We start from the raw sequence: 22,785 nt of genomic DNA on the forward strand, positions 1-22,785 counted from the left end.
ATTCTCATAATATTGACTTTAATCTTGCAACATTCTGACTTTATTCTTGTAATTTTATTTTCTTAGCCTTAATTCTTCATCATAACAACACTTGGTAAACTCAGTCATTTAAAGACTGACAGTGCTCTTTTAACATAAAGTTTCCCGTTTTTCTTTAGCATCGTAAACATAAATTCTCACATTTCAGAAAAAGCGTAATCTGGCGCTCTCATCCTAGTCCCGTCTTTCAGCCTGCAGCAGAATTCCTCGTCAATCTGGACCCCAGGATACGGAGAAGCACCTTGGGAGACGAAGAAAAAAAAAAGAAACGGACGTCTGCATTACACTTAGCTTACAGCATTTGTTTTCCTTTAAAAAGAATAATTTATAGGGATACCTGAATGGGAAATATGTTTTCATGGTGCAGCTTAAATGATAATGTGCAGCGACAAACAGAAACGTAATCATGAGTTTTAAAGAAATGCATGATCCTCTACTGATATGGCTGAAAGCTAATTTAAAACAAAAGACTTGTGATCAGAAACAGTTGCATGATGCAACTGCGGTTTGCTTTTAACATATGGTAAAAAAAAAAATAAAAATGTTGCTGTTATTCTCATTCAGACTCCACCATAAATCCGTCTGATTTATCACTGAACCGGCTCAAAAGGGAACCTCCGCTCAACTTATTTACTTTTCATCCATAATGTGGGAAATAAAAAGCTGTAGGACTTCTTCCATGCCATAAGAAAACATAAAGTGAAACATTATATTTTATTTTTATTTGTCCAAATCCCCAATTTGTCATCTTTGAGGCGATCCAAAACATATTTCTGTCCCAGGACTTACTGGTTACATGGATCAAAACTCCAGTAGAATTTTTATTTAGGTGAAAGTTGGTGAGAAACATAGTGAAAAGAAAAACACTGCAAAAAAAGACCAAATTAAACAAATAATGTTGTTTCTTTGATGTATTTTTGACAGCAGTTGGATTTTGTTACCTTAAACCTACACAATGCACTGAAATCTAATAAAACTTTGCTACACAAAAATATTAGTTTTAAATTTATAATTGTATCACTATTGGCAAACAGTTTTCTGTTTAAAATCATCAGCTTTCTTATTTACTGCTCTACAGTTATAGTTTTTGGCTCTTAAGCTGTGAATTCAAACCAGAGTCACAGCTGATTTGTTTAAAATAATATTTTTTTTTAATGCTGGAGCATTATATTGCAGTTTTGTTTAGTCTTTATTTCTTGATTTATGCTTTTTGAGCCCCAGTAAACACCCCACAGTAGGTTTTGCCACTGTGCCTCATAACTACTTAAAAATAAAAAAAACAACGGCGTGAAGTGAACATTGTGGCTACAACTGGAAAGATCTTGTCACCAGTCTGGCAGAAAATCAGACATTTAAAGTCAAAAAACTTAATAATTGTTGATATTGACTGATATAAAATGCCAATATAGTCCAGTCAAAAAACTTTGTTGACGATTATTACAGAGATTAATCATGATTAATCTTTTAAATCTTAGTAATCAGGCCTGGATGTGGCTTCTAAAATTAAACTTAGCTTTCCTAAAAGTGTAATTAATCATAATTTAGCATAATATCCACTGCATTATGGGTTGGTGACACTCACCTAGAGAGAAGATCTCCCACATCAGGACACCGAAGGACCAAACGTCACTCTGGGTTGTGTAGATCTTGTCAAATATGGCTTCAGGAGCCATCCACTTCAGCGGCAGCCTGGCCTGTAACCAATGATTGATACAAGTTCACGTTTCTCTCCTATTTGTATATCAAACTTATCAATCCACACAGGAACTACACATAAAAATCTAAGTTTTCACCCTGAAATCATTTAGCAGAGCTCAAAATTTCATTTTTTTTTGCCAACTCTGCAGCAACTAAGTGTTAAATGGAGACATTTGTGTGAATAACTGAAATAAAAATAAACTTACATCTCCTTTGCGCACATAATCCGGGTCCTTATAAATGTCTCTGGCCAGCCCAAAGTCACAAATCTTCACCACATTGTTCTCAGACAGTAAGATGTTTCTAGCAGCCAAATCCCGATGAATGCACTGATGAGAGAGAGGAAAACACTCAGTCAGACTCAAACAATTTGGACACAAGCATGTCAGGCTCCCCAAACTGGCATGCTAACAATAGGGCAGGATAGACATATGGCCAAGAGATCAGTAATAGCGCTGCGGGATTTTTTGTTTTTGCTTCTGTTGAAGGTGTTTTACAACAATAGCATTTTTCTCTAATCAGTTTCATCCTGTCTCCCCAAAACTATGAAGCCTATCAAGCCTGGCATCCTTCACAAACCTCCGGGGAGACATTATCCAGAAAACACAGCTGAAAGTGGGTCAAAGCAGCAATGGCACCGTCACTGTAGGCCAAGGGTGTTCAACGTGAGGCATGGGGGCCACTTGCGGCCTCTGGACCGACTTTATGCGGCCCCCTCCAACCACAAATTGATAAAATTAGGACAAAACTTTTAAATTAAAATCTGTTCACAAAAATGTTGGAGGGAACACAAAGTTTCATCATATTTTCATGTTAAATAGGACTTACATTCTACTTATTGAGTTATCCTCCAACACCTTAATGCACCTAAATCTGCTTTTGAAACTTAGCCAAACACAGGAAGTGTTTTCTGACACAGATCCTGTTTCTGCTGCAGGGAACAGACAAAATATTTTTTCACTTTTCTTCAATCAAGACCAAAATAATGAGCAAACCAGATGTTTTTTATTTAACAAGGAAAATGTGCAAAACCCGTCTATGATCCCATTGATACCAGGCATTTTTAGTCTAGTTTATAGTGCAAATATTTTAGCTGACTTGAAATAAGACAAAACTAACTTACAAGTACATTTTCAGCAAGATATAGGAGTTTGTTTTAAGTCAATCATTTTTTATTATTGACAGAAGAAGAACTAGTTTCACTGGACATTATTTGACTTACAAATTAGGAAAATTGTCTTGTTAAAAGTGAAATAATCTGCCAGTGGAACTACAACTTTTTCATCAATATTAAGGAATTATTGATTATTTATTGCTGAAAAGTTTCTTCCACATTAGTTTTGTCAATTTCAAATGTACTAAGACATTTTCACTAGAAACTAGACAAGAATACTATGTATGTTTGCTGTCTGAAAACATATGCAAAATACACTTTTCAACATTTTCACGTTCTCAATTAAACTCCACATAAATCCATGTCATGTTTTTAAATGAGAATTGGTTCTCAAATTGTTTATGCTTGTGCACAAGCGACTGCAGAAGGGAATACCTTGCGTGACGCCAAGAACTCCATGCCTTTTGCAACTTGAAAACTGTAGCAGATCAGATCCTCCAGCGTCAGAACTCTCTTGTATAAATCTTCCGGTTCTGTAAAATGAAAAGCATAAAGTGTTTTTCCATCTAGGGTGATTTTTCCAACATCCAAAGCAGCTAAATCTCCTCATCTAGGGCTGTTTTTTCAAAGCATTCGGTGTGTTCAGCCTCGTACACCTGCCAGATAAATCAGACAAGATAAAACTTCCCGTGGGAGGAACAAAGGTAAAGACAACAAGTCAACTTAAAGTGATGTCCTGTTTCCTTTTCTTTAAAAGATCAAAACAGATGAGAGATCAAAACTGCTTCTTTTGTGTTTTCTAACAAGATGTCAGGTGAAATGTGTGGTAATGAGCCTCGTCTGTTGAGTAGCTTCTCAGGAGTCCTTCCACCTCTCCACCTGAGTAAACAGCTAATCAGATCTGAAATAACACTTCGGAAATAAAAAGTCCGGCATGCTGAGCCCGACAGGAAAACAAACAGACGCCTCCCCAGACTCAGTGGGGTGACAGCGGCTCCCGCTGCAGCGATTGTACTGCCGGTCAGGGGGAGGAAACGTCCCATCAGACCTGAAAACAATCTGCGGGGAGCTCTCGTTCCAGAAACGGGCTTGGCCTTTTTACCTTCTTCCTCTTCCTCCGAGTCGCAGTAGCTCTTATCTTCGTTAAAGCCGGAGCTGGCCGAGCTTCCGGTGCTGGCCACGCTCTCCAGGCGGCGCTTCATCAGCTCGCTCAGCTCGCAGCCCGATCCCGCTGACAACACCTTACCGTCCTGACGCTGACCGCATCAAGAACAACCATAGAGTTAAAGACTGCAGCTGACACGCTGATTAATGTTTAGATCAGAAGATCACAATGCAAAAGCACAAAATCTCAAAGTATTTTTGGTTTCTAGTGCACAAAGATCTTACTACACTTGAAATAAGACAAAACTACCTTATGAGTAACTTTTTGGGATAGTAACTAGTTACATTTACTCGACTAACTTTTACTTTATAGTAATTTTATTATGAAGTATTTCTATTCTTATTTAATACAATTTCTGGATTCTCTACCCACTGAATGAAAAACAAACATGTTTTAACCAAATATTCACCAGACACACACCTGCAATTTCTATTAAAGTTTAAAGTTTTTTATTGAAAAGAAAAAACGATTTGGAAAAATTTTAATTTGCCTGTTTGTGTTATTTTATGTTATTCATATAAATTATTGTATTTTTGGTCCTTAAAATACCAAAATGTCCATTTAACTTTATATTATCTGATTATGTAATTTTTAAATTTTGATAATTTGATCAGTCATTCAGTACTTGAGTTGATTGATTTACCAAATACTTTTTACTCTTACTTGAGTAAAAATATGTTGAAGTCCTTAAAATTATTTTATTTCTTGGATGAAAAGGATTCCCTGGAGAAAATATGGCCCTACCCTGCAAACATCATACTGAATAATTTTGGTGTACTTTCTAGTGCAAATCTCTTAGTACACATAAAATAAGACAAAACTAACTTTCAGCAAGACATAGTAGCTTCCTTAAAAGGTATTAACTATAAGTAAAATAATCTTCCAGTCAGTGCAACAAAACATTTAAGTTAAAACCTGGGGAAAATGTCCTGTAAGATTTTGGTAAGATTTTTGTTTTTGCAGTGCAGGAAGAGAAAGAAGTAAACTCACCTTGTAGACAAGAAAGTCGTCTCTTTTGCTTCTCAGGTAGATGGACAAGTTGCCGTATTTGCAGAACTCCACAATCATCATTAAACGTCCTGTTAAACACAGTTCTTGTGATTATTGATATTTTTAATCTACAACCTGATTATGATTTTGTTACAGGTCTGCTCATCTCTAAACACCCTCTGGATTGCAAAAACAGAGAATCTTACCAAGTATCTTTAGTCTAGTTTCTACTGCATGTCAGTACACTTTAAATAAGGCAAAACTAACTTAATAGCAACTTTTCAGCAAGAAATAGGAGCTTGTCTAGAGTCAATAATTCCTTAATGTTTATTAAAAAATATTAAACCCACTGGCAGATTATTTGACTTATAATAAAACATCTTTTCCTTGAAATAATCTGCTAGTGGAACCAGTACATCTCATCAATTTTAAGGAATTATTTGTTTAAAATCAATTCCTATTTCTTGCTGAAAAGTTACTTTTAAGTTAGTTTGTCTTATTTCAAGGGCACTGAGATATTTACACTAAAAACTGGACCAAAAATACTTGGTAACATTTTGTGTTTTTGCAGTGTAAAGCTCACCTCCAGGCTTGGTGCAGGCTCCCAGCAGGTTGACCACATTCAGGTGGTTGCCGATGTGGATCAGGATCTTTAACTCCGACATCAGAGCTTTACGCTCATTCGATGTAGCGCCATCTGCAAAAACAGACAACTTCAGTAAATATCATTACACCGGTTTTTTTAACCTTGATGGGTCTCTTGAAAACCTTCCTAAAAATATTTTTTTAAAAAGAGAAACAGACAACCTCCACGGTATCAACAATGAGAACAAGGTGCTTGTATATATATATCTATATATATATAACATTTTTAACAATTTTCCCTACCATTTTAACTATAATAATTTTATGATTTTCCCAGTTTTTAAGTACAATTTAACAGATTTATGTTTGTAAGTTACATTTTTTCAATTCTTCATTTATCAAAATTTTACCAAAATTGTTTTTCACTTTCTGTTTGCAACTTGTTTACTTTAATCTGCATCTTTATGAAGATTAAAACAAAAGTTTCTGAATGCTTGAGAGCTTGAAGATTAAATTTGTCTATAGTTTCATGGATTTTGTACAGTCTGAAATAGATATGTTTGCAATTTGCAAGTATGTAGACAAAACTGGATAAAAAACTAAGATAAATAAAGGATACATTCTTACAGGATTTATGAAGCAGCTCTTAATAGATTTAATCACAACTCAAACAAATAAATCCAGACAAAAATAAGATAAGTATGTGTGCTTAGATTACATATCTGATTGCGGTAAATTTAAACAATAACAATGTCTTGAAATATACAAATCAAGACTTTTAGTCTGCTGCTTTGGTCAACATCAGATTTATGAGACAAAAGCAGCCATGCAGTCTGAAGTCACAAAGCTGCTGCTTTCCATTAAATCTGACCTGCATCCACTTTTTCTCTCACAGTCTGTGATTTATCCCCAGACATGATTCACAAAGATAAGACAGCAGACAATAAGTGCAGCTGAGAGCCGTAATGTTGATGTTTGATTTTCACTTTCTGGTCTATTGGTTAACTCTTAAGTAATAAAACTGATTTTTTTTTTTTAATTTGGCTGCCTGTTTTAACTTTGATGCAGATGTAACTCACTGGAAATATTTGAAAAAGTAAAGACCCTTCATAATACTTTAAACCACAACTAAACCAGTGACAAGTTTCCAAAGAATAGAATAAGAAAGTTTGAAGATTTGTTGATAGTTTTGCTCTCATTTCTTGCACTTTTGAACTTTTCTTCACCTGCAGATGTGAAGAACGCTTACTCAAGCCCTACATTAGCTGCAAGGTTAGAGGTCTTAGCCTTTAGCTCTGCCTCCCTCTGCAACAAACACATCTCTAATTCTTTGCTTTGAACTATTAAGTCACACAAACACCAGTTGCACATGTTTTTTTGAGAAGAGAAATTCATTTGGTTACTCACTTAACCCAAGGAACTGATGTTTTTCAAGTTTTCTCTTTATTCATAGCTTGTTTTTAATCTGTTTTATTCCTACCTTTAAGCATTTTTACTGCAACAGTCTTGCATGTTGAGAGCTTGTCAATCCCAAAAGCAGATGCCTCGACGACCTTTCCAAAAGCTCCGTGGCCGAGAGTTTTACCTGATAAGGAAATCAAATATGTCAGAAGAGGATTTAAATCAGACTCCCTGGGGATAAATAACCAAGCATACAAAGAAAAACAAACGTTAAGGTTGCAGAAAACATACGGAGGCTTTGATATTCTAGTGTTTAGAGATTAATTTATGGTGCACTTAAGCCGGGCCGACAGTGCAGGTCAGTGTTAAGTGATGTACTCAACTGTGCAGCTGCAGAGCGATGCGATTCCTCTGCCATCTATCTTAATGGCACTCACGATGAACAGCTTCTACAATTACCTTTTACCCCTTCATAGTGTTTCTTCCTGACAGATCATCTCAAACAAATAAATCTGTTAGAAGTAGAAGAACTCAACTTTGTGTGTGTGTTACGGTTATTTTTTTGTTGATAAATAACTTGGCTGTGTTAAGTATGCACATCTGTAAACATGCAATATGGAAAAATCAAATCTTACCAAGTATTTTTGGTATTATTTATAGCGCAAATACCAACTTAGAAGTAACTTTTTTTGTTTTCAGTCAATAACTCCTTAATGTTGATTTCCCCAGGTCTGTCAGATTATGAGGACAGGTGACTCCACATCCCAACAAACAATCATATTAGTGTTAATGGGGAAATGCTCAACACAATGGTTGTGACATTTCTGGAAAGAATCAAATCAAATCAACTTTTTTATACTCTTCTCTTGACTGAAACTTCATACAATCAGATCCTGCTGATTATTTGTCACTTTTCTACAAACTCTGACTTTACCTAGGCAATGCAAATGCTCAAACAATTGATGGCTGGTGTAAAATAAAGAATGCTAAATGATGATAGTGATTCAAAAGGTGCTTCAGAGGTAGGTTTAATGAAGTGTGTACTTGTATTTTTTGCATTAAATTTCCTGTTATAAATGTGTTTGTTTTTATATGAATTGTGCAGGACAGGTGTCACATTAAGGGGACAAAACGTTCCGTTTTCAACAAAGGTGTCGGAAATATTTAAGAGCCATTGCATGCACACTCAGTTAAACACTAAGAATTGGCAAATGACGCGTGATTTTCGAGACCTCTGCCTCTTAAAAAAGTTGGCACCGTTTTCAAAAAGCCTCCAAACTGAATCCTATTCTTGCCTTCTTAGTAATAAAGCAGAGGGGGACTGGACGACTTCTAATGTTTCTTGAGGATTTTTCACCTTTCATCCAAAACGTCTTTAGTTTTAAACATGGTTGCCAGAAACAGGATTATGAGTTGCAGTAATGACACTAATTGGGCTGCTTAGGCGATTAAGATGAGTGAGTCACAGCTCTATCCTCTGCTCAGCTCAGTGTTTGGGTTGTTCACACCTTGGGATCTCACATCGCACCATTACAGACATATCTGGATTGCCAAGCAAAAACTGACCCTACGTTAAACATTGCAGTGACTCACATGTCCCAATTGTCCCATTCGTGACTTTAATGGCCCTAATAGTATAAACGTTCTGACTAAAACTTACAAGGCCTGTTGCTCTCAATCATGTTCAGAACTGAAAAACCTTCATGAAGTTTATTTTAGCACATTTTATAGATCAGTGACACATAATCAATATTCTTTTGGTTGGGAAAAATGATAAATTCATGACCATAAATGCATTATGTATCAATTACGATGCAAAAACAAATCAGAGACTGTGTTAAGGTAATTTTTTTGTTGAAATATTGAATTTTCTGAGTATTTATTTTTTGTTACTGCAGCTCACCGAGACGCAGGCGGTCACGAGGAAACTCCCATTTGCTGCTGTCATACTGAAGAAGATCGTGTTGCTCATCGAGAGGATACTCATCAGGATCGATGATGATGGACGGACCCATCTTATAGTGTGCTGGCTGCTGAAAAGGAAACAGAAGAATCATAACGATTATCTATAGTTTTTATTATCATCTAGTTTAGCTGAATAAAACATTTGAGCAAGCAGACACTTCACTTTAAATTAACTACTTATTTTACCTTTGAATAATTTAAATTATTGTTTCAAATTGCAGGAACAAAATTTCTGATCTGATAATGAATTTTACTAAACATCAAAAACATTTAGTGTGAATAGAACATTATCTGCTTTAAAATAAGCATTTGCCTTAATAAAACACAAGAGTCAGATCAATGTAACGCACTTCCATCTCGGGATACAAAAACATGCCGCTAAGCATTCTGGGAAATAGTTCCCAGTCCTGCATGTTTCTTCTTTCAGTTTTTTAAAAACTAAAAACGCTAGTTTATTCAACTCTGGGAGGTTTGAGAAAATGTATAAAATGTTAACCCAACTCGCTACTGTAAGTTTATCTTTCACAAACTCACATTTAGGTTCAAAATCTAAAACTGGCCAAATTTATTTGACTTAAAGAGCAGAAGACAGCAGACACAACTAAATGACACTCAGACGTTTTACAGTGTAACTATAACTGCTGCTGATGATTGTTGTTCCTCTTTAGGCCCAATTACTTTAGTTTTATTTCTGTTTAGTGCTCTGCTCAGCACTTAAATAAGTTATTTTAATAGTTTCTTACATCTTAGGCTTCATTTTGAGCGATGAGGCAGAAAAAAAGGCTGAGATGTATTGTTTCCACATGACTCAGCTGAACACAAACGTTTAGAAAAGCAGCTAAATGCATCATTCAGTGTTAAATTGTGTCACAACCCAGCGTGGGTTAGTGATGTCTGCAAACCAAATTGGTTTCCATTTAGAGGAAGAATCCACTTCCACAGAATTGAAGCTGCACCGCTCTTACCTTCCTCAGCTTTCGGATGAACAGGATGAGCATAATCCAGAGGAACGTGGCAGCAGCTCCGGTGCACACCAAAATTATGACCTCAATGTTTGACTTGCTTTCATCTCCTGGAAAGAGAAGAGCTGTCGTCAGCTGCCTGGATGCCTGGCCTGTGAAATCGGCGCACGCTTTTCAATTCGATTGTTAACAGGAGGTATTTGGAGAATTTACCATCAAAACCTAAACCGTCTGTTGCAAATTTACAAATAAAAATCGCTGTTGTTGCCTGAAGTCACCAACGCTTTTTATGTCAAGACATTCTTTCTCTGTTTTGTTTACTTGTTCCTTGACATTTTCCTGTGGATGTACAGAAAAAAAGGAGGTGGAATCACATTTTTGCGTGGAGCAAACACGCCGCATTTCTTCCAAGGATTTTTCCTTCAAACATTGTTTTTGAAGTAATTCGTGCAATCACTAACCGTTTATTTTCCAGTCTCTGACTAACATTCACACAGAAAGGACAACTATAAATCTTAATTAAAGAAAGACTGAACGGCTTAATCAGTTGCAGTGTTGTGCAAAATTACTCTTTTCCACATTTTGTTCACGATGCAACTACGTAATGGGATGTATTTATCTGGGACAAAGTAGCATATAATTGTGAAATAGGATGCTAATCTACGGACTGAAATGTTTAAAGACGATCTTCTTTACAAAATTGGATGAATGGGATCCATTTTAAAATCTTAAAGCTGCAGTAACTTTTATAAGAAAAAATATTTTTTACATATTTGTTGAAACTGTCACTATAGTGTCATAGTATAATATGAGACAAATAAACTGAGAAAAAAAATCAAGCTCCTCTGCCTTCTACCAGTGCTAACTAGAAACAACCAATCAGAGCCAGGAGGCGGGTCTTAGCGCTGTCAATCATGCTCTGTGCTACGACTAGAGCTTCAGCAGTGTTAGCATGAGCATCAATAATGGTGGATAAATGATTTTCCTGTATTGGTGAGTTGTTTCTTCTTCGTCAGCACATTTAGCAACACGTTCACAACATTGATTGACAGCGATAAGACCCTCCTCCTGGCTCTGAGAGGTTCTTTTTGACCGGAAGCTGTGCAGTTCTTAAGACAGGACAAGTAGCTCAGAGAGGTAATGGAGGATTATGACACTGTCACAACATAGTGACAGTTTTAACAGATATACATAAAACATATTTTTATGTAAAAGTTACATATTGCAGCTTTAAGACTGATTCTTAACAGGATTTATGTCTGAACTTTGACTGGGCCATTCTAGCAGACAAAAATGCTTTAATTTAGACCTTTCCATTGTAGATCTGCCTGCATATTTTGATCAGATCCTCATGTCTTGAGTATTTTGCTTTGTTTTTAGCTCCTCTAATTTATTCCCTGTTCCTGCAGATCACTAATGCTGAAACAATTAATCAGATTAACTGTGATGAGTCTATAATTGAAATAGCAATCAACTAATTTAGTAATTGATTCATTGTTAACTGGAGTCTCTTCTCTATGTTTGTTCTGTTCAGTTTTGTAGAAATGTTTTCTAGCCACAGGCTAATTTGCAAACCCAGGCCTTGGTTAGACAAGAAAAATATGAAGATACATATCAGAGAAAGCTACTTATCCACAGCAGAGTAGGTTCCCATTGAGAACCTCCTGGTTATTCCACCAAATATTGATTTCTGAACTCTTCTTGAGTTAAAACATTAGTGGTGTTGTTTCTAAATAAATATAAACTTGTTTTCTTTGCATTATGTGAGGCCTGAAAGAACTGCATCTTTTTCATTATTTTAACCATTTCTCAATTTCTGCAAATAAATACAAAATGTTTGCTTGGACCTTTCGGAGACATTTTGTCAGTAGTTCATAGAATAAAAGAACAATGTTCATTTTACTCAAATATGTACCTGTAAAGAGTAAAATCAGATAAACTGATCATTTTAAATGGTCTCTTAATTTTTTTCCAGAGCTGTATGTTTTATTTCCGTTAACTTCATCTCTAGTTACAACTCCTTTCTTCAAATCATTCTGCTCACTAACTCCATGACAAGACATTTAAAAGTCAATTTTAAAAAAAGGAAATTTTTTCACATGAAAATGATCTTATAACATAAAAACAGTTTAGGCTGCTCTTAAATTCCTCAAAGTTACGATGAGAATCCAGAATGACACCCAGATATATAAACTCATCCACTTTTTGGATTTCTTGCTGATCTAAATTTACGCCGTATTGTAAAACACAGTCATTAGTGACACTCTGAATACTCCACAGAGGTTATGGCCTCTATAGAAACGCTCACAGCCAAAACCTTGATCATAAAACCCATGAAGGAATTCACTTGGCATTCCTGGCAGCTGCCAGTTTTCCGTCAGGGGCCATTTTTCCTCACTAAAGTCAGGCCAAAGCTATTTGCAGTGATGAAAAGAAAACAGGAGGCCAGAACGGCCTCTTTGATACCCTGGGATGTGGAGATAAAAAAAAAAGAAAAGAAAAAAGCTCCGGCCTTGCTGCTTGGACTAATTGGTCTGTTTGATCTGATCTACTGAGCTGATGTTTTTCTCCTCTGTCTCTGCAGAGAGACGGACTCACCCAGCACAGTGACGACGGCGCTCGTTTTGGCGAATCCCTCAGCGTTTTGGGCCACACACTCGTACCGGCCCTCGTCGTCTTTCTTCACCCTTTCGATGATGAGGGTGCCGTTTTCTCCCAGCGATACCCCTGCAACACAAAGCTTTGAGCTGATTGTGGTATTTTAATATGAAAAACACGATTCCCTGCACTCAGGATGTGCAGATGAAATGATTTCTGCATCTCACAAATAACACCACCAACAAAGTTTGCATACATTGATGCTTTAGAGTTGAAAAATGAAATAAAATTTGCATCATATCATGTTATGTGGCGTTATTCTGAAAAATACCTGGACTCTCTTCCACTTCAACACCATTTTTGTACCACCGGATCAGCGGACGAGGAACCCCCGAAGCAAAGCAACCCAACACCAGGGTGCTGCTGCTGTTCACGTCCTGATTGGTCAGATTCTGGCTGAGCAATGGCCGCTTCCGCTCTGCATCAAAATGAGCAGAAAATTCAATCGGAGATGCAATTAACTTAGAGAAAACATTCCAACAACCTGTGCTGGAGTAAGCAACAGTATGGAAGTCCAAAAGTGCCAAAATTATCTGACTAAATTAGTTTGTCCTTGAGTACGGTAGTTAAATGTGTCAATAGTCAATTAAAATAAACTAATTTAGAAATAGAAACAATCTTTATTGAAGCCCAGCAAAAGGGACATTTGGAGTAGCAGATATAAAGTTTCACAAAAGCAATATGCAGTATGAGCATAATGCATAGGTTAAATAAATGTTTATTTCATTCACAAAAATCATGTGCACCAATTCCACTATTTAATTATTACACTGTCCTGTTGCAACACATACTGAATTAATGTTATCCATACTCAGAAGTAGTGGGCGGGGCTACCACTACTCTTGAAATCCGATTGGACTGAAGCTGACATGCTGTTCATGGCGACCAATCAGATGTTAAAGTTTATCTAACAAACTGTGGTGAAAGTTTAAATTATTTCTTGGCACAGGAACCATAAAATAAATATAAACATGATTTAAACATTAAGTAGTACATTTCATGCATGTTTACTTAATTATATATTTAATTATTGACACATTAACTATTTCTATTCAAATTAAGATCCTGTCTTGTGGTACTTTATTTGACATAAACACTCAGACAGGATGGAAATGTCGTTTCTTACCTTTCAACTCCAAGGCGGCCATCTTGACTTTGGACTTTTTCGGTTTCGGCAGCTTGTATGCGTAGCACTGGTACCCTGCGGTGCTGCTTTCGGACACATTGCTCACATTGAGAGACATGGAAATGGAGTATCGGTCCACCCGGAGGTTGGATACGTCAGTGGTGATTGTTTTATTCCTGGAGTCCAGCCACCGCAGGCCTGTGTAGAGGTAACGGGTCGCCCTACAGGTCAGGGTGACGTCGTCTCCCTCTATGGCTGCTCGAGGTTCGATGGTGACTTCCTCCGGTTCATCTAAACAGAAGAAAACTTTGCATCATTTTCATAAATCTTCCCCAGCTACAAAGGTGTTCAGCCGTCAGCAGTATTATGCACTAGCCGTGCTCTTTAAACCATAAACCGCTTGTCAGAAGAGAAGGAATGTCACATTTGAAGTTGTTTCCTGTTTAATCACCATTAATTGGAAGCACGTTGGCGAAAAGCGTGGCTGACGGCACTTCTGTGCTCCAACTGGAGCTAGACTGACTATGTGACCCACGGGAACCAGACTGTGCTTGTTTATTCAGTTTTGTTGGAAAGCATTCTCTGTCCTCTGAAGACAGATGTTATTACAATTGTCCTCTTCTCTTTTTTCTTCTTTCTCCATCTTCCTCACCTCAGGAGGAGAGCCGAGTGCCTCCTGGGAATCGAATAACCCTGCAGGTTATTCAATTTCTAAAAGCTTTTTCTGCTCATAAGGAGAAGTGATTTGCTCAAGTTTGATTAAAAAAATCATAAAAGTGTTTTGCTTTATTCCAACACCTCATCTCTGCTGTTATTACATAACCGTCTCAACAGACAACCTTTTGGGAAACATTTGGAAACGCTCAGATGCACATAAAAAGGAAACTCGCACTCGTGCACACGGGCTGAGAGAGAAAGAGGAATGACCTGCTGGCACCGGAGCAGGAATGCAGTTATTCACGGTTGTTTTTAAACGCGTGCCGTTACAGCGCCCCATATGGCTCAGGACACGTTCGCCTCTCTTCCCCCTTTCGGGCCGTTCAGCTACAGTGGAAGATGTTTTCAATTAATGCCCCCCTCTGGTCTCTTTATTGCACAACACAATCTGTGCATTCCTTTCCCGCTCTTGCAGTTCATTAAAGCGAGCACTGCAGTCCATTTGAAATAATCCAGCGCTTTGCAATTAGTGCTGAAACAATTTTTGATCGATTTTTTTGAGCGACACTTACCATTAACGTAGAATGGGAGAGTCATGTGGGAAGTGCCGAGTTTGTTCTGGGCCTGGCAGAGGTAAAGTCCAGACACGCGAGCCTCTCTGATCACCAGGGTGCTCACAGTCTACGAGAGATGATTCAGATTAAAATCAATAATTAAACAGATTATCAGAATTATAAAGAATATTCTCTTTTACGCTTCGGTCACCAAGAAAGCTACAAGTTGTCATGTAGCAAATTATCCAACTTCAATATTTAGTTCACTTTTATTTACTTTACTCAGTTCAGTTTACTTTAGTTCAGTTCAGTTCAGTAGATTAAAGTGAGTTGTACTTTAATTCACTTTACTTTAGTTCAATTTGCTCTAGTTTAGTTTACTTTGGTTCAGTTCAATTTAAATTAATTTATTTCACTTTATTTCTGTTCAATTTAGTTTACTTTAGTTTAGTTCACTTATTTATGTCAAACATGTTCACATTCATAATTCAAATAGCATAATATATATTTAGATAATTATTTGTACAGTTTTCTAAATATAAAAGTATAAATGTATTTAATCCAGCCTCCTTTTTTTGATGTGTCTTATTTTTTTTACACATTGTTCTTTATTTAAAGAAAAGAAAAGAGAAAATATAGTTTGATTTTGTATTCATACCAGGAATCTAGCTATAACTATAATAAAATAAAAAATATATGTGATACAAATAAAAATCTGAAAAATGCGGCGGGGTTTCGTATTTAACCGTTAATGTGATATCACAAACCTGAATCCAGTGTAAGTATAAATCAGTACACTTTAGATCAACCAGTTAACCTGACATGGTTTAAGAAGGTGAGAGGAAGCTGGAGTACCCAGAGAGGGTCCACCCATTCACAGGGAGATCATCAAACCTCCAACCAGTTTCTGTGTTATTTAATCTCAGTATCAACACAGATTCTTCATTTCTAAATTCCACACATTTCCAGAGAAGATTTCTAGATTTTCATTTTACGTTGAACATTTACCTAAACGCTGTCCAATCACTACTTGCCTGCATTAGTCTATTTCAGTGGGCTGTACTTGTGCATTCATCAGTCCTGATGCTAATGAACGGATGCATCTGGATTTTTAAAGCCCACTGAGTCACCCTCAAACCTTTGCTACAGGCCTAGAGCTGGGGCACAGTGTGCATTTCCTGGAAAGCAGCACTAATGACATACTCAATTTACAAAAAATACAACATTTTAATGGTTTAGATAGACAAAATAATAACTGCAGCTTGGATGAGAGCCAGATGGCTGTGGGTTCTGTTTAACATTTTTGGGAACATCTGTTTTCTTTGGCACTGAGCTACAATGAGGAGGATTGTCTGGTGTATGCTGGGTCATAACTTCCTGGACTGCCATTGTGTTCGCTCTAGACGAAATTAACCCGTTTCAGCCCCTTAAAACGTCCAGGCAGCACTGAAAGATTAAAGTTGGATCGTGTCGGCCAATCCAGGCTGAAATGTCATCTGTGAAAACATGGTCTTATCGTATTATGTTACCCTCCATGATGCAACCTGAGATTGAAAACATTCACACTCCTCAAGAGGTGACCTGACCAGACGCACCGTGACCCCCCTGCCCCCCAGGCCAACGTCTTCCCTCATACTGTGAGTTGGGCGAGCTTCGCCTTTCCACTGGGCCCGCTCCGAGGCCCGGCCCCGACTGTGTTCTTATTCACGGGCCGGCACGATTTATGTGGGCTGACAGAGAGGAATTTGCTGCCAACAAATCCCTCGCTCTTTAAACCGCGGCTTGTTATCATTGACCCTCAGTCCTAACCCTCATAAAATACCAGCGACTGGCCACAAGCATGTGTAAATTAGTTATGCCTGCCCCATTAATGTCAAGGAAATATTAGAAGTGATGCACAGTGCCTTTTGATAAATTTACAGTTAATTAAAGGTGACCTATTCTTCTTCCTTGAACAGGTTAGGATTGGTTTATGGGCAACACAAAACATGTTCATTATGCTTTTTATTTTTTGAACAAAATCATTCTTGGATGATCGGTTCTGCTTATTTTGAGTTCATTTCAGAATGAAATTAATTATACAACCATACATTTTTGAAGAGCAGAACTACACTGTAAAACATTTATTTGACACATTTAGTCATGTCTGCTATCTCCTACTTTGTCAATCTAAATATGTGAGTTTGTGAAAGATAAACTTACAGTAATAAGTTGTGTTAACTTTTGTCAAACCTCCAAGAGTTGAATAAACTAACGTTTTTAGGAAAGAAGAAAAAGACAGGAGTGGGAACTATTTCCCAGAATGCTTAGCAGGCATGTTTCTGTATCCTGTGCGTTTCATTGATCTGACTCTTGTGTTTTATTAAGGCAAATGTTTATTTTAAAGCGGACAATGTTCTATTCACACTAAATGTTTTTGAAATGTTTTGAATTCATTGTGATGTTTAATAAAATTCATTATCAGATCAGGAATTTTATTCATGCAATTTGAAACAAGAATTTTAATTATTCTGAAGTAAAATAAATAATTGTAACTTGATATCGTGAGTAAAAATAATAGAGAAATGTGGCTGTTTAACTGGGTGAAGACAGTTTTTTATTTTCCAGAATGTAAAAAATTTATTTGGTTTAAATTGCAAAATTAAGTGAAAACTCACAATTCAAGATTAATCATTAACTAATGAATAATTAAATATATCAAAACTTGAAAATAATGTTTAGACAACTTGTGTCTTGTTGTTAAATCAACTTCATGGATGTTAATTTCTGAGCACAATTGTCTTGTTGACTTAAATTGCATTTAAAAGGCAGCAGGTGGAATTTCATGTTCAAGTTAATCCACCTTTAAATGTTTTACAGTGTAGAGCCTCCTGCACAACCAACAAGAAAGCAGCAAGAGGTTTCTGGATTTTAAGTCAACAACAAAACACTTGTCTTTTCCAGCAGCCATTGTACAGCGCATGCTGCGGTAAAACCAGCATTTCACTAGTGGAACTTGTACTTTTTCATTAATATTAAGCAATTATTGACTTAAACCAGCACCAGTATCTTGCTGAAGTTTTATTTCAAGTGCAATAAGGCATTGTCACTAGAAACTAGATCAAAAATACTTGGTGAGATTTTGTCTTTTTGCAATGAGGTTAGCTGACTGCTAGCCTCAGGCGTTGCCGTTTAGAGGTCAAATGCACGGACGTCCCGAATAAATGAAATGCACACGTGTTTCAGAGTGTGACTTCTCACAAGCTGTAGGACTGAATGCGTGCAGACTTCATTTGAATCAGATGGATTTGCGCAGCAGCTCTGTGTTTGAACTCAGCGAAAAGTCATTCAGATGTCAGTCAGATGTTAAAAGCAGTGCAAGTATTTTCTCTGCTGCATTTTTATGGTCTGAAGATATTTTTCTCTCTCTCAAACTGTCACTGGGTGTTGAAATTTTGTGTTTAAGTTGGCTGAGGCTTTTATATGCCTATAGCAATAAAGCAGCCTAAGTATCTCATGTTTTCCTGAGTATTCCTGGAATAAATCACGTCTCTTTAACTGCATAGATGAAGATAAACAGGTTTTGTGCTGATTAAGGGAGCGGAGGATATTTAGTTGTTTGTGGTCACACAGGATTATAAAATTAACCAATTAATCATCAGCTGTTTAGAAATGAATAATTTAGTACACACCTTGTTTTTTTCTTGGACCAGTTCTGTCTCGACATTTATACTGGCGATCAAGTTGTGGAAATTATTACTTTGTTCATTAAGCGTCACCAGGACTGGGTCATTGTCGGAGATGCATCTGCAAAGAAAAGAAGTTTTAAAACTCTATATGTTGCATTTTCAGTGATGCAAACTTATCCTGCAAAGATTAGATCAATAGAATGCTAAACAGGAAATAGCATCATATTCTAGAGAAATAAGAACAGTTGAAACATTTATAGATCATAACTGACCTTTTCTGTGTTTTTCAAAGCTGTGTTTTACAAAAACCCTTTCCAGTCTGCAATGTTAAAATAACTATTGCACATCAAACTTGGTTTATTTATTTTAAAAAGATCTCTGGATACTCATTGGTGATATAGATGTGGGTCTAACAAGCAGTTTTGCAACAAAGATTATGAACATGAGTGAATTAGGAAAGATAAATTGAGCAATGATTCAACAGCAAGACCACAGCTGTTGTTTGTGAGCATAAAGTGTAAACTACACAACATTTTCTGCTGTTTATGTGTTTGTAGTCAGTGCAAAATATCCATAAGCTTAGAAACAATTGTTTAGGTAAAAATGTTCTTATGAGGAAACTAACAGTGAACAGAGTTTAAATTGCATGAAAGGTGTTGTCAGAATAATGTCATCTAGGTTTAAATCTCAGGAGTAAAACACTGGCTGATAATGTAGAGAAAAGTGAGACTTGCATCAGTCACTACTATAAAACAGACTTGTACTGACGGAAACTAATTTGGTTTCAATGTGGTGGATTACAGACAGACTGGACTCTCAACAGAGTCTTTTTAAATCTCTCCATAAGGTTCCCCTAAGTCTCCAACTCATTAAAGGAAAAACATCATATAAATCTTAATTTTATTAACTAAATCTAAGCTGTGGACTTTGAATTCACCACTTTTGTCTGTGATGGATAATTCAACAATCTTTTGCTTTGATTGTTTTTCCTTCCACGCTTTTTGTTTGTTTTATTGGCTCTAGTGGCCTTTATTTAGTGAATTGACAGGAAAGTGGGTAATGAGAGAAGGGGGAAGACACTGTGGCAAACGTCAGCAGGCCGGGAATCGAACCTGTGACAGCCGTGTCGAGGACTAAGGCCTCCATATGTGGGTTGTGCTTAACGCCTGCGCCACCACAGCATCCCTTTCCACTGCTTTTAAATTATTTTCAGTGTCCGTCAAACATGAAAACGCCTATCATGAGCTACAACCCAAAATGCAAAGAAGTTGCTCATTAAACTGAGTGACTCCTTTGAGAGAAAACTATCTGGGAACAGTCCAGGTCTGGATTGGGTCTGAGAATTTGATTTGAGCCAACCTCCCCTAAACCTCATCCCTGAAACCCTTCACTGCTCGTGGTGAACAATTAACCTGATGAGGCAAAAAGGAGAGGAGGAAACAGCAGTAGCGACAGGAAGGGCTGTGCACCGCCACGTACAGGAATCACTGCACTCTGGACTGAGGAGATAAGGCCGATCCTAAACCTCGACGGTCAGCTGGGAACAGCTGATAACTCCTCAGCCTGGTGATAAAGACATCCTCATGTTTTGCTCCCTCGTCACCTCTAAATCCCAGAGTTTTCTCCAAAAGATTAAAGGTGACCTATTATGCTTCCTTGAACAGTTTAGGGTGGGTTTAGGGGCAATACAAAACCTGTTCTGTACAGTTTAAATAATTCTTAGATGAGGAGATTTTAGTTCTGCCTATGAGCAGTTTTAGGGCCTCTTTTCACTTTAAACCCAAATAAACTGCTCCTGGCCACGCCCACCAATTCAATGTCTACACTCGGACATGAAAATGGCTGCAAACAGATGCACAATTATGCAACCGTACGTCTTTGAAAAGCAGAAGTGGAGCGTTCTGCACAACCAACAAGAAAGCAGCAAGTGGTTTCTGGATGGCAAGTCAACAATAAAACACTAGTCTTTTCAGGCACAGCATATCTGGGGAAAGCAGAGAGTCTTCAGTCAGAGGCTTCCTCTAATTTGTTGTAACACAGACTGCTTACAAGAGATCTTTCCTGCCTACAACAACTCTTTGAAGAATTTGAATTAGTATGAGTTACAACAACATTTAATTTCCCTTCGAGATCAATAAAGTATTTTTGAATTTGCATTTGAATGCATATAAGACCAGCTGACCAAACATTCTGGAATTTCGCTGGGGTTGCTAGGTAACGGGGAAGTGCCTGCTGATTTATGAAGTTACATTCAGAAGGCTTTAAAAAAAAAACAGCTCATTTTCCAGACACTAAAAAATATTAACTTATTGTGTAAATGTGGCTGCTTTTGTTTTTGTTTTTAAAGTGCTGTGACTGTTTTTAGAAGCAGTAGGGATCCAAATGGAAGACGTTTTGTATAATACATCCCCGTTAAGATTGAGGTATGAGCTTGAAGGGCCATATTTTGGATTTACAGTGACATATTCTGTGTTGTGTGACGCTTGTATAAAACAAACATTTTTGTGCAATTGGCCTCCCACCAGGCTGCAGTTGTTCCTCCGTCTCATTAGCTGGTCACCACAGTGCAGCCACTGTTCCTGATGCCAGCCTCGATTATGCTTAGATCTGCACTCAGACTTTGTTTGACCTCAGCTTTGATTTATCAGAAATCCATAAATAACATATTGTTCTTGGAGAACATGTAAAAACTTGCAGATTAAAATCATCTAGCATGAAACATAATTTAGCCTCCTTCAGTCCACTTTGTTGTTTTTGTCAGCGTTTACATTTGGCTGATATGCCAAATGTAATGGCCCATTGTTTTCCTGATTTTAGCACTCCAAGGTTTGCTGATACCCCCAACAGGCCAGGACCTCAGTAAATGTCCTAATATTTATTCTTTTCGCAGGTTCACTTCCAGGCCGGCATTCGTGCAAAGTCACTCAGCGCTGTTCAGCTCCAGGAATCTGAGATTTAATATATTTCCCCCATGTTTCTCATTCAGCCCACGGACATACTGACCAGAAAGGAGAGGGCAGTTCTTGAATGTTTCCATCTTTTGATTTATTTGTCATCTTCGGGGACAGACTGAGCTGAATCAGAGTGGATGTGTTGCAATATTGGCTACCCAGGGCGGAACGGTGACTCAGTTTCCTATAATAAGCATTTCCTAATACCTGGTTTAGCTTGTAGTGAATCTGATGGTCATAATTATTTCATTCTTTCATTACAGCTTAAATTAAAGATAAAACCCCTATTTTCTTTCAAATATCAGTATAAATATTTTTTTCTGAAATAATAAAAAAAGGGAATCATGATTGTTTGTGCACAGATGTAGCTTTTTTCTGAAATTTAGAAACAGAACATGAAATTCTTGTTATTCTAAATGAAATCAGGTTTAGAAGAGAGTTATTCTTAAAGTGCGTCCTTGGCCTGATTTCTGTTCATTTAGGCTACACTTTCGTTTTAAAATGCAGCGTGTTAGCTCAGGATTGCCGGTGTATAGTGAGCACGGATCTGTGTCAGAAAGCATCATCTCTGTCCCCATCATAATCCTGAACCAGTTGATAAGAAAGAAGACTCGAAAGGACTTGAAATCCCAAGTTTCAGACTTGGGACTTGACAATAAAGTGAACACTGATTTGGTCTCACCTCTGTGAACTTGATGTTTTAGCTTCCAGTAAAGTTTTTTGTCGAGTGGGAACCTGCAGAACATGTGACTGAAAACAAAGCCAAGATGGTGACTCACTGTTCACTGTTCACTGTTGTGCTGGTGTGACATGGCTGCCACAGCCAGGTGATGCTGGGGTAGCGGCACGCCGAAGGCGGTGCAGGTCAGCTGATGCTGCTTGCCAGCCATGTAGGGCTGCACGTCCTGGATGGAGAGCTCCGCCTCAGAAATAGTCGGCTTAACTGCGAGGAAAGAGAGAGAAACAGGTTGTGGTATTCGATAATGTCTTTTAATGAAAAATGACAATCATGATGGATAGCTGAGAGGGAAAAAGGCATCCTTGAGTCCAATTGTCCTGTAGACACTTTGCAGAAGAAGAATGGCAGGACGGCTGGAGAGCCGGGGGGCTGGAGGTCAGAGAGCGACCTTTTTGTGACCTCAAGCTCACATCGGTCATTGATTCAACCGTGTAATGAGCAACAGATCAAGATACTTGTGCCAACTCAGGAGGTTGTCCAGATCACTCAGCAATTCCTAAATATTCACAAAGC

General features: G+C 37.5%; 1 protein-coding gene across 1 annotated transcript in view; it reads right to left on the minus strand.

Annotated features, from left to right (window-relative positions):
* The window catches only part of kdrl (kinase insert domain receptor like), a 59,504-nt gene that overhangs the window by 14,063 nt on the left and 22,656 nt on the right, over positions 1 to 22,785 (minus strand). The window contains 17 exon segments of the mRNA XM_032555049.1: positions 181 to 280; positions 1,622 to 1,733; positions 1,944 to 2,066; positions 3,287 to 3,384; positions 3,954 to 4,107; positions 5,007 to 5,095; positions 5,590 to 5,703; positions 7,072 to 7,176; positions 8,896 to 9,025; positions 9,923 to 10,029; positions 12,518 to 12,646; positions 12,849 to 12,995; positions 13,704 to 13,994; positions 14,933 to 15,041; positions 18,586 to 18,700; positions 22,313 to 22,371; positions 22,373 to 22,476. Of these exon segments, the coding sequence (XP_032410940.1) occupies positions 181 to 280; positions 1,622 to 1,733; positions 1,944 to 2,066; positions 3,287 to 3,384; positions 3,954 to 4,107; positions 5,007 to 5,095; positions 5,590 to 5,703; positions 7,072 to 7,176; positions 8,896 to 9,025; positions 9,923 to 10,029; positions 12,518 to 12,646; positions 12,849 to 12,995; positions 13,704 to 13,994; positions 14,933 to 15,041; positions 18,586 to 18,700; positions 22,313 to 22,371; positions 22,373 to 22,476 (2,086 nt within the window).

The sequence above is a fragment of the Xiphophorus hellerii genome, chromosome 23 (assembly GCF_003331165.1).
Source record: "Xiphophorus hellerii strain 12219 chromosome 23, Xiphophorus_hellerii-4.1, whole genome shotgun sequence".
NCBI lineage: Eukaryota > Metazoa > Chordata > Actinopteri > Cyprinodontiformes > Poeciliidae > Xiphophorus > Xiphophorus hellerii.